The sequence below is a fragment of the Lepidothrix coronata genome, unplaced genomic scaffold (assembly GCF_001604755.1).
Source record: "Lepidothrix coronata isolate B3197 unplaced genomic scaffold, Lepidothrix_coronata-1.0 Scaffold13, whole genome shotgun sequence".
Taxonomy (NCBI): Eukaryota; Metazoa; Chordata; class Aves; order Passeriformes; family Pipridae; genus Lepidothrix; species Lepidothrix coronata.
Genome location: NW_016690193.1, coordinates 5,063,982 through 5,076,879, shown reverse-complemented (window position 1 = coordinate 5,076,879; position 12,898 = coordinate 5,063,982). Strand labels below are relative to the sequence as shown.

General features: G+C 35.8%; 1 protein-coding gene across 1 annotated transcript in view; it reads right to left on the bottom strand.

The window, feature by feature from the left end:
- Nucleotides 1-2,344: 2,344 nt before the first annotated feature.
- The window catches only part of GUCY1A3 (guanylate cyclase 1 soluble subunit alpha), a 34,860-nt gene continuing 24,306 nt past the window's right edge, over nucleotides 2,345-12,898 (bottom strand). The window contains exons 4-9 of the mRNA XM_017805982.1: nucleotides 12,216-12,274; nucleotides 10,502-11,211; nucleotides 8,529-9,014; nucleotides 7,889-8,032; nucleotides 5,559-5,713; nucleotides 2,345-3,401 (exon numbers count right to left, since the gene is read on the bottom strand). Of these exons, the coding sequence (XP_017661471.1) occupies nucleotides 3,200-3,401; nucleotides 5,559-5,713; nucleotides 7,889-8,032; nucleotides 8,529-9,014; nucleotides 10,502-11,211; nucleotides 12,216-12,274 (1,756 nt within the window). The 3' untranslated portion in view covers nucleotides 2,345-3,199. The remainder of the gene's footprint in view (nucleotides 3,402-5,558; nucleotides 5,714-7,888; nucleotides 8,033-8,528; nucleotides 9,015-10,501; nucleotides 11,212-12,215; nucleotides 12,275-12,898) is intronic.

Genomic DNA, 12,898 nt, shown 5'->3' with positions numbered 1-12,898 from the left:
CAATTATCTGTGCACTTCACTGTTTTGTCAGCTTGTGTGAGTTCGTTTGCTTTGGTTTTGCACAGCAGTTCAGTGAGAAAGAAAATATCATCTCCACGCTAATTGTACTTCCTCTGATACCAGCAGTGTGAATTTTTTTTTCAGCATCTTCCTGGAATCTTACAGGTCATGCCTGAATGAAATCAAATTAGTTGAATTCTTTTGCTATAGCTTTCTCTTTAGCTATATCACTGTTAAGATTCAAAGGACCCACTTTTTATTTATTTCAAGGGCCATTTACACCTCTTCGGCAAAGAAATTGCAGTGTAATAAAAATGTATCTTCCATCACAGTGTAAATGTGAATGGGAATCAGCCCCACAGAATCTTCATGAACTAATAAAATAAAATTTCAGATATAAAAAAACTGTTTCTGGACATAATACTACGGTATTTGTATATTTATGTAAATAACATTGCATAGTCTCTGAAGATTTCCACAATATAACACACTATAATACAAGATATCAACTTACAAACAACTCTTTTATTTTCTTGCAAAATATCCCAGTATTGCATGGGTTAAATTGCCTTCCTTTTCTTTATCTCAACAATTTGCTTATTGGCTTTCTGATTCCTTTTTTCTTTTTCAACTGGATTTAATTTAAGTGAAAAGATTAGTTAAAAAGTGAAAGGAATATTTTAGATCTAAGTGAAAAGATCAGTTAAAATAATTGTCCCTTATTAAATACATATTTATTCAGCAAAAAAACTTAAACAGAACAGCTTCAGTGAAATTGAAATTCTTAAATTATGCTTAAAGCTAAACAGACTTGTGGCTTTTTTGCAGAACTAGTCTGAACACAAGTACATTTTAAAGCACTTTCATGAATTANCCTATTTACTTCACTGAGATTCAGGCACGTTGCTTTCTGTGTACACCTTACCAGAATTCTTCTCTGAAGGTTGACACCACTTAGGAAGGTGTCAGGAACTGCCATGATAAACATCCTATTTAATGACAGATTTATACAGAATTTGGCCTTGAGCATGGCCATCGTCTAGTCCAGCAACAGTTCTTTTCTAGGGACAAAAGAAAATTCCCTCCTAAGCATCCCTCTTATTCAGTAGATCTGGAGAAAGAAATCCTTTTTATTTAAAAGCCTGGGTTTATTTAACATTCAATAAATGACAGTGATGGATATATTCATGCTGACCTCAGTCATTACTGGCTTAATACCATAAGCCTACTGAAGAGTCAGTAGTCAAATATTCCCACATTTTTTTATCTGGGAGCACCGACATGGGACTGCTAGTAACCTCTGGGTATTTTTGTCAATTAAATAGAATTTCTGACCAATATAATATTGCAAAGATCAAAATTTGCATAGTTCTTGTTTCCTTGAAATACTACTGTCAAAAATGTTACAGATACGTTTGCTTGTATACGTGTGTGTGCAATAGAGAGATATGTTTATATACGATACACAGACTTTCAGGTTCCATTTTTGTGTCACAGAATTATTTCTAAGCATCTTAGATGGATATAGTAGACCTCAAGTAATAGAAGGATTCAATATTTCAAGTTTTGTTCAAATGCTGCTTACAGGAAATCTGAATTGACATACAGTTTTAAAATGTTCTTAATGCTAGACTCTTATAAGGACTTTTCTCAAGGCTCTGATGCTACATGTTCTGTATGAGTTTCTACCACAAAATAGCAGGATAAAATGGTATACTGAGCTTCAGAATGTACCAGTCAAGATCAGAAAATGAATAAAATGGCACCTTAGTCTAATGTAATTGCTCTCTGTAAATATTCAGAAAGCAAAATCTGATTTAGTGACAAGTAGCTTGAAGAAAGACTTTTATGGCTTGATATGCCAAACACCCAGACTTTAAGAGTTTAGAATAATAACTAATAATATTTGATACTACTGGAAATAGTAGTGTGTGTAAGCTCTGCAATTCTCCAATCCCTGTACAGTTGGGATTAAACTGTACAGCACAGAGGAATTTCCGGGCAGATGGATCTGCTACTTAGAGATCAGACAGAATCCTAAATGCACAACTCTTTAACTAACTCTATTCTGCCAGAACCAGAGGCAGACCCTTTAGAGTTCTTAATTCATTTTCCATCATCCACAACAAAAAAGCTTGTACTGTAGTAATATTAATCTTTGTATATATGTTCCTATGTTTTAAAGCATTTCTGCTCACTTGAAGATTCTCCTGGCAAGTTTAAAGTGAGCATATGATAGGCCATTCCATAACATGTCATACCCCACATTGCATCCTTGAATAAGGATCATAGCTTTAAGCTGGTGTGCTTCTGTTCCATTTTATACAGTCTAACTGGAATTTCCTTTCTAAGCTATCATTCCAAATCACGTTTTATTATACTTCTGTTAAAACATTTCAAATTTAAATGACAACAAGAAGAAAACATTTATTGCTGTAATACGTAATAACAAGGGGATATTTTTATTTTTAAGTATTTTAAAAACCCTAAGAACTAAAATAGTTTGATGATTACAGACTTTAGTATGTGATTATACAGTGTTTTAATCTATATTAATTTTATACACAAAATAAAGTTCATGAAACAGTAAGCGGCAACTCTGCTATGCATGTTTATTAGCTACAATTAGCAGCCTGATCCAGAAAATGCTGAGCACCCTCATAATCTGACTCCAGTCAGTGTGAGAAGATGGTCAGCAACTTCTAGGATGGGGCCCAAATGATGCACTGGGAGGAGTATGTGATAGCAATGACACTATTTTAATGGACATTTTCTTATCGAATCTCTAAGAAAATACATTTTAATAGTCATTGATAAGCACCAGCTCACAACACTGCATGTGGCTGCATCACTTGCACATTACATTTCCTGACAAACTGCATATACAATACATCTAGAAGTCTCAGTACAGAGAGAACTGAGTTATTACGTAGCACTAACAAATTACCACAAGGAAAATACAGTTTATAGTAGCATTTCCAACTGTGAAGCTGCAACATTACTTTAGTGACTATGTTCCTTATGCAAAGGAAAAATAAAAAGTAGTCAGTGACATACTTCCTGAAATTTTAATACTGGCTTTCAGGTGTTAACGATCTAAAGTGCTTGCATGTTTCATACAGTTTTAAAAATTTTCAATTTATACAAAAAAAAATCCAAATATTTATAAATTTATTCTATACATTTCTGAATGTACAATTTAGTCTATTCCTGTTTCCTCACCCAAAAAATTGGCATTGCCATCTCCCAAATCTCTCTTTTGAAACCAAGTCTGTGAGTTTGTTCCTTGAATATAAGCATCCAGAAAATAGCAAATTCCAGGGATATCACTGGGAAAATTTGGTGGAAGCTCTTCTCTTGAGCGGGGTGTGAACACAAATCCTGGATATTCCTTTAACAACCTAGAACAAAAATTATTCATCTTGATTAAAAATGAATCAGTCACTATTAAGTGCAGACATTAAATAATTCTTTATGTATGGCAGGGCAGAATCCAAATTAATCTTTACGTTGTTTACTGAAAATATAAAAAGATACTGTTTATTTGGTAACCTATAAACTTGTGCATCAGTGCAAGTAGAAGTATCACCTCTTTTTTTGTCTTGTCAATGTTTTGCATGTAGGAGCTATGTTTGTTGTAAATATTTTCAAGGATGGTTTAGTGCTGAAAGCTAGCTCACATCTGCACATCAAAGGCAACATAACTAATGTTTCAAAGAATGAAATACTGTAAAACTTATTAATTAAACTAATCAGATCCTTCTACCAATTCTAATATTTTTGCTTTTTCACAGGTTGAGACAGAGATTGCTAATCTGCAGGATAAATATTGATAACTGGTATCTAAACTTTTAAACAATTACTGCAATATACCGGAGTTGTTCAAGATGCCATAATGTTATCAATATGTGTTTAGAATTGGTGAATGAATCAAAAGAAAAAAACACCAAATAAAAAGAACATCTTCATCACTCAGGAAAAAAAAGAAACACAACTATAATAACAACAGTTTACCTGTTAATCAAATTGCCTACTTTCTAGGCACTCAGAGATTTATATTTTTTTCAGCAGTATACTAATTTCAAATATTCTCTGGAGATGAATACACAGGCATGCAGAAACCTACTTATGCCACCAGTTATAGGCAAGTCTTGTGTGGACAAAGTGTCTAATGGTTTTAAAAAAAGACCGTAGTCAGGATTATTTAAAATGATTTTACATACAGAGATGGAAAAACAGTCACTGTGGGCCAGCACTGTTCTTCTGACATACATAAGCACTGGCAATGCTAATGCTATCTCTGTGTTTCTAGAGTGCATAATCAAAAAGGTTACTTTCTGTGTGCTCTAATACCTGTGCTACTTTTTCTAAATCACCTATACAAGATAATCTAAAGCTTGGCACCCTGTATGTCACACAGCACATGCTGCAGGGGATGTCAGGATCCTGTGCCAAATTCTCTGTCTGACGTTGGACACAGAATCTTGCCACAAGGCATTATCAGATACATGGCAGTGAGTACAAGCTGTGTAGAAACAACAGACTACAGCCCAGGGTACACTTGGGGTAGCTGAGCTTCCTTAAAATGTAGAAAATAATTTATAATATTTCTGGTTACTTTACCCAGCCGGCCATATCACTTTTGTGTTAGTAGATTCACTCTCTACAGTACATTCTTATAAAACTTTGGGCCACACTGGAATAAACAATAATCTCTGTCAGAGCAGTGGCATAAAATTCAGATCTGGATCTGGAGTTCAGATGTCGACTGTTGTTACCATCACATTCAAAACAGTTTCCTATTGTCTTGCCTGGCATCTATAAGACATTATTACTTGGCCATGAACATGTTGCAAGGTGATTTTGAAGTACAATTAAACAGATAATACAAAGAGAGTGTTAGGTTTAAAGGACAAAGGAAAGATGCTGTATTTCCCATGGGAGAGTCTGCTAGCTGTCTGCATAACCACAGAGTTCACATTACTAAAAATATCTGAGTGGATAAATGGTACAGCCTTAAGTTCCATACTAAAAGTGTTAAACTGAATTGGTGATCAAGACCTGTATAAACTAAACACCGGCATGGTTGACTCATTGCAACCTAATAATTCATCTTTCCTAACCAAAAAAGAGAATGACAATGTGTAGAGTGATGTTTAACAGTTCTTCAGTGAGGTTGTTACTTTCAAGGGCATCTGCAGCCAGTTTGGCATCCAGTTCACAGTGAAAGCTCAAAGAAGAGCAAACTATATGAGGGAAGAAGGAAAAAAAAGCAACACATATACAGCTGCGGGGTAAAAAGCAAAATTGGTCCAGACAGTCCATTTATTTTAAATGTAAGATCTTTAAAATAAGTATCAGCTGTTCTGTTTCACATTTTTTCTTGCTACTGCTGGTTGAATTCTGCCTACTAATAACTGTGGTGCATTCATGAGCAGTCAGATAAAAAGAGAAAAAGGAAAATAAATAGCAGTGCTTCAGGGAAATAAAAAAGAAAAAGAAGATAATGGACTACTACAGCAACTAGGTAGACATTTTACATATATCAAGCACTGTACCTGTAAGTTGTTGGGCTGACATTTATTTTTCTAGGTATACTGCAAGATTCAAACTTATTGGCAAGGGTTACATTATTTCCAAAAAGGCAGTAACGAGGCATTTTTACCCCAACAACTCCAGCAAAGACAGATCCAGAATGAAGGCCAATACGCATCTTTAAGTAAAAGACAGAAAACAGCATTATTAGGTAAAACAGGATGGGTAAGATCAGTTTTATAAATTCTTCCTCTATTAAAAAAACAATATAGTGAGCTACTAATATACATTGATTTAGCACAGTCTCCTTAAAATATCTGTATTCTGGTCATCAGTGCTCATGGAGAGGGAACTAGCTGAAGTTTATCTTGCATTGCATTTTTAGTAAATAATCCTTCATATCAAAATATGACTGTGAACTGCTGGTCTCTGTGGCAGTAAATTGATCTAGAAGAATCAGCAGGATGGCACTTGGATACTTTCTGGGAGGAATTACATGACACAATGTAAGACTGCTGACAGTTCATGAAGAGTACTTGCTTTGCTGTTCAGGTCAGAAGACAAGTCTTAGGGAATTGCAAAGACAGTATATCCTGCAGTTCCAACTGAACTCTGTTGACAAGGTCACACATAGATTAAATCCCAGTCCCAGATTACTGAATTTTCATAATTCAGTTAAAGAATCATTTAGGTTAGAAAAGACCTCAAACATCATAAAGTCCAGCCAGTAACTGAGCACTGCCAAGTCCACTAAACCATGTCTCTAAGGACCACATCTACATATCCTTTAAATGTGTAGATGGCGACTCCAAGGATGGTGACTCCACCACTTCCCTGGGCAGTCTGTTCCAATGCAACCCTTTTCATTAAGAATGTTTTCCCAATATCCAATCTCAAAACCTTCTCTGGCAACACTTGAGGCCAATTCCTGTTGTTCTGTTTACCTGGGAGAAGAGACTGACCCCCAACTCATTCCAGCCTCCTTTTGGGTAGTTGTGGAGAGCAATAAGGTCACCCCTGAGCCTCCTTTTCTCCAGGCTAAACACTCCCAGCTTCTTCAGCTGTTCCTCATAAGACTTGTGCTCCAGAACCTTTACCAGCTCCTTACCCTTCTCTGGACACGCTCCAGCACCTCAATGTCTTTCCTGTAGTGAGAGGCCCTAAATTGAACACAGGATTCAAGGTGCAGCCTAACCAGTGCTGAGAACGGGGGGACAATCACTGCCCTGGTCCTGCTGGCCACACTATTGCTGATACAGGCCAGGATGACATTGGCCCTCTTGGCCATGAGGGCACACTGCTGGCTCATGTTCAGCTGCCTGTCAATCCAGCAATCAACACTCTCACCCAACTTGGTGTTGCCTGTGAAGTGACTGAAGGATGCACTCGATCTCTTCATCCAGGTCACTGATAAAGATATTAAATAAAACTGGCCCCAAAACAGTCCTGGGGAACCAACAGCAGTTGCAATATTTTGATATCTCCTTTTTTTAACTCATACTCAGATTTTTGACTTTTACTTAGCTGGTGCTGCTTTCTATGAGGTTTTTTGGTGGGTTTTTTTGGAGGTGTGTTCATTTTCTCATGTGCATTATACATATGTAGACATGTTTTCTTCAGAATAGCATTCTGACACAATAATGGCATGATGTCAACAAGCTTGCATGTCTACTATGTGTGCTACTCTTTTCATATCAAGAGAATATCATATCATTATGAAGTTGCAATTTCTAATTTTGAGTGTTAAAGCAGAAAAACCTGCAACAAAAGCAAAATCCACCCACAGAGCAAAGATGGCTGAATTCCTCATTGAAAGGAAGCCATAAATATAACTACCATTGAATCTAACAGTTGCTTTGACAGCATTAACACCATTATCTTATGGTAGTCGTTCTGTATCTGACTGTAAAACAAGAACTGTAATGGAATCATTTAAGATATCTGGATTACTACAATCAGAATATGTCTTTAGTCATTCCTATTCATAGATGCTACGTCAAAAGACATAGATGTCTAATTTTGAGAGAGGATTAGTAATTTCTTTAGAAAACAGAATATTCCATTCCACTGACAAATTTATTGCTACTGAGACAAAAACTGTAGCATGTCAGATTGTACATGCTGGTTTCACTGCTTCACTGCATTAAAGTCTTTTGGGTTGATCTTCAGATCTCTATTTCACCTTTACCTCACTACAAAACTCTCATTCACAGAATTAAAAAAGTCATTTGATTCCCCAAATTGTCTGAGTTGATGCAATGACGTGAAATTTCCTTGAGTCAAAACCCCTAAAAGCAACTAAACAAACAAAAATGCCCACTTTAACCATATAAAATACAATAAAATATATGACCTTGATAGGCTCTCCATGGGGAGACACCACCTCATCTGACAGTTCCATCATCTTCAGGGCCATCAGTGCTATTTGAACAGCATGTGTTTCACTTTCTTTGTGTAAGCCTCCAGCAACACAGTAGGCATCTCCAATAGTCTCAACCTAAAAGAGGCATATTTGTACCTTACTGATAGAACATGTGATACATATAAAAGAATAGTCTGACTTCAGTAAGAATTGTAGCTACATATTGACCAAGTTTTATTTTTCATGCAAACTTATCCTGGACAAATCCTTCAGTATCATGCAAAAGGAAAAAACTGCACAACTTATATTTATTGCTGGGCATAATTCTAAAATATTTTTCCTTGTTCATCTACTGTCAGGCACCCATAGCTATATTAAACACCTATTTATTCCAGATTCACAGCGCTGTCATTGAAATTAAATTTTAAAATTAAAGTTTTGATGGGTTTCTCTCTTGGCTGCATGAACAGCTGTTTATATTGATTTTTTGTTGGGTTTTTTTGTGATTTATCTGTCATTTAAAAATGGTTTATGGCAAAATGATTATCGGACCTCTATTATCCTCTGTCCTACTTAGTCTTAATTTTCTTTCCTGCCCCAGAATCCCACAGAAAAGCAATGAATTGTGTACCTTGTAGACATCTAGCTCTCCACATTGGTAATCAAAGCGAGTATAAAGCTCATTAAGCATGGTGATAACCTGCATAGGTGAGCATTGGGAACAGATGGCAGTGAATCCAACTATATCAGAAAAAAGCATTGTGACATTATTAAATTTCTTGGCTTGTACAACTTGTCCCTGCCACAGCTGCTGAGCAACCTCTCCAGGAAAAATTGAAAACAGAAGATCTACAGTCTTCTTCTTCTCTTCTTCGAGTGCTTGATGGGCCTGCTCAAGGGTTGCTTTTAGCTTTCCTAACCTCTTCTTCAGTCCATCCTGGGCTCTGGCCTGCTCTCCTATCAGAACAACATCTCTCAATGCATTGTGAATGGGAATATCTGAGAGGTACAATCCACGTCCTGTAAAATCTTCTAGTCTATCCACACAAGGAGATCCCAAGAATAGAATGGCACTGGATTCAAAAATATAGATCATTTGGCCTTTAAGATCCATTACCTGAAACAGTTAAAGAAACAAGAATTCATGGAAAACATGCATGGCAATGGTCTAGAAACAAGAAGTTTTAGAGGAAATACATTTTGCTGAAATGTAAGAAAATCAAGACTGGTCCATAGTCCTTACGTTTGCATGCAGTTGCTTAAGAGACAACATGGGGTGCTGAATCATAGAGCCATCAAATAAGTTCACTTTTATTGAGTCTTCTGGTGCAAAAGTTAGATCCCAACTTAAGGATAAACACCTAATTATGTTTGAGTATCAGTATCAGTTTTAGCTTAGGAGAAAAAGAAAAATGAAAATAATGAAATTTTGTGCATTTTCATCTTTTCATAAAATGTTACTGATTAGAGTGGCCTATGAATTTCTACTAATAACTCTTGTTCGTGCACTTTCCTCTGTAAGATAAAGGGAAAAAATCTGCTTCAGTTTTATCATAGGATATAGAGTACTCAGTGGAATTTAAAATTAAAGTCAGAAATGGAAGAAATGTTCCATTTTAATGATCGAAAAAAATATATTTTGTATGAAGTGGTTTTATGTTTTTTGTAATCAGTTGTGTAATATGCAAGGTGCTGCAGAGCTTAGCTTAACACTGCTTTGAAAGACCACTATTCTAATAACATATTCTAATTCTAATTCCTTGCTAATAGTCATTTGCATATGCAATTACATGTAAAAGCCAAGCTAAGTCTACTACCCCTTGAAATTTTCTAGTGCAGAAATGGATCTGAGATGAAGTAGCTACATTTTTTAAAAGTAGCTACATTAATAAATGAGTGAAACTTTTTTCTATTCTTCCCTTAAATTCTTGGAATGTTGAGTCTGAACTGGTAATTCATCCTGGACTGCCTCAGGTGTAAATATACTGGAATTCAGCTGGGACCAGGAATGAATAAAAACAGTCATTGAATACTCAATGTTTTTTACTGTCCCAGGTCACTTGTCACAGACCCAACTTCAGCAAAGATAGTAAGTAATCCCATCAGCTGAAACTAAGGGGAACCTTTGCTGGTTGCATCTGATGAAAACATCAGAATATAAAAGATATCAAAATGCCAAAGATACCAAAGGCTGAATGATCAAAGGAAACATCTACTTCTTTTCCCAAATCCTAGAGCTGTTGTTTCCAAATGATTCAGGGGCACTTTGTTAAAGGTTTCCCTGACACTCTCTTTGTATTGGAGATGTCCTTATTCTCAGAAGCATGGCATATCACTGGCTTTACCTCAATATTTCAAATTATTTCAAAAAAATCAAGTTAGCATTGAGATTTTACTTGGTAAAAGTCCTAAAGCAGAGTTTTGACCGAAATTGGCTTCAGAATCTGAATAACATTTGAGTACCCTAAATAAATTATTATTATGCAGTTATATTAGATATTTGGAGGTAGAAAATGCAAAATGCACCATGTTTTTTGGATATTTTAACTCCATCTGAAGAAAACAAATTCCTCACAGAAGTAAATAGCAGTAAAGAGCTCTTACCATGGATGGTTTCATATCAATATTGTCCCATCTTCTAACTCGTACAGTAAACTGCATATTTAGCATTGTCATTATTCCACTAAAAGTGCAGCTTACTTTGGGGGTAAGAATTTCAAAATATTCTTCAAAATTGGGCTTAGCTTGAAATTCTCTCCTGGTCAAAAGTCTTCTTATCCCATTTCCAATTTGAAGAACTGACATATCCTTGTCAAACATAAAATGAAATGGGAAGGTCTTACAGAACACAGAGGCAGGAATCACAAGTGAAGACTGTGGTTTACAGGGAGATAAGGAAGGCTTTGCACTTTTGACTTGTATAGAGTACAGCAAATAAGGCTGATTAGCAAATTCAGTGCAGTCATTATGGAAACAAGGAGGCATGAGCATCACTTCCACCTCAGTTTCATACAAAATATGAGCTGCTGCTTTAATGATACCAGACAGAATAAGACTTGTGATTTTCTTAGGAAAGAAATAATACACATTTAAGAAGTCCTGATCTTTCTCCAGGCATAATATGGAGGCATCTTCAAGTCTGTCCTTTTTTCCTGCTTCTTGGCTGTGGCCACTCTGCTTCAGCAGGGTAGTGAAACTGTTCAAAAAGTCCTTAAGGGTCCCTCCAATAACCCCTAATATGTGTTCATCCTCTTCATAGCATATTTTAAACAGCTCTTCACCGAGAGATTCCCGTAGAGACTCCACGGGAACACCTGCATGGAACCACATTTTAGTCAGAAATGCATTCATCATTCTGAATCAAAGGCTAACTTCCACATTTTTTTATCCTAGGCCAAAACAAATTAGCAATATCCCTCCCTGATCCATCATTGACACCTGAGGGCATTCTTATTTAGGAGTCCTGGAAATGGGGCCTGGAAACAGGGAGGCAATTGGTTGTAGTTTAAAAACATCCAGGATCAGATGTTCTTTGAAGAGATGTAAACAAAATGAATACACACTTTGGCACAAGATTTAACTCAACTCCCTTAGATTCATATAAAGCAGTAAAATAAGAATTTTAAAATTAACACAAGAATAAAATAGGATATGCAGATATAAGTACTATGCCTGGTACATTAAATGACTCTAGGAATATTCCAGAGCACTAAGGCCAATTGGCACAGAATGGCTCACATCTTTGCTAGTAAATTGGTTTTAACAGGATAACTGGATGCAAAGTGACTGTTGGGAATGTTCCAATTCCCCAGATGTTACTGGGAATCATTTGGAAAAGTGTTGTCTGTCACAGACCAACTGTGTATGGAAGACCATATTTCAGTTCCTGGAAATGTTAATTTACTATTACAGATGTAGCCAGAGTTACGTATTTAAAATTACAGCAGTTCTCTTCTGACACACTACAGTCCTTCAGACGATGAAAAGGATCAAACAGTTTTTCATTAGTATAAAACTGTAACTTATTACTAATGTATAATTCCTTCCGGATGTTGAATCTTAGGGGTGGATGATTCTATGACAGCTCAGACTCAAGAAACTTGTCTTTTTAGCCCAAATTTTGATTTTAGTTGTAGAGATCAGAGTTTCACAGACATCACAGAGATCACAGATGCTGCCTCTGTTTTGGCAGCATCACCACAACCCTTACATGGAAGAAATTATTTCTTAGTAATAAGACTAATTTATATAGAATATATTCTTTTATATATAGGGCATATATCATCTATTTCTCTACTATTAAACAAGTTTACATTACCTGCTGCATTAGCATGATCACTGATAATTTTTTCAAAATCTTCACTATCCCCAGTTATTCTGTAAAGATCATAAAAATACAAATAAAATTCCTAAAAATGTAAGATAAGCATAGAAAAAATAGTAAGTACAGAAGTTACCTACCTTGTGTTTAATGTGTACAGACCAAGTTTTGCTGATCAAATAGGAAGTTTTTAATTAATTAAAAAAGGGGTCCTGGTAGGATCTTAGATTATCCTTTGCATTTCTGGTGAATTAAAGTTTTGGTGGTCTGAGCTCAAATTATGGATTGAGGCCACATTCTCTTGCCTGTCATTGCAACAGTCCTGTTTTTTATTTGGTTTTTGTTTTTTTCTTGAAGCTATAACTATATTTCAGAATGTGTTGTGTAATACAATTGGAATTTATATTCAAGCATTTTTTGGAATTACGTTGCATAAATTAAAAAGAGGTGAGAAGGTATTTCTGCTTTGAGAGGAAATGCCAATAACAACTCTGAATTTCAAAATTATTTTTTCACTGATAGTATTCCAGATTTTTGACACAAAACTGCAGACCTCTGAGTTCTCTGAGGACAATAAACATCAACCTGTTTGTTGAATGTCTGACTCAAAATTATGAGAAGGACATGTAGCATAGATTAACCTCCATATAACAATAATTTCCCGATCCAAGCTTTCGGAA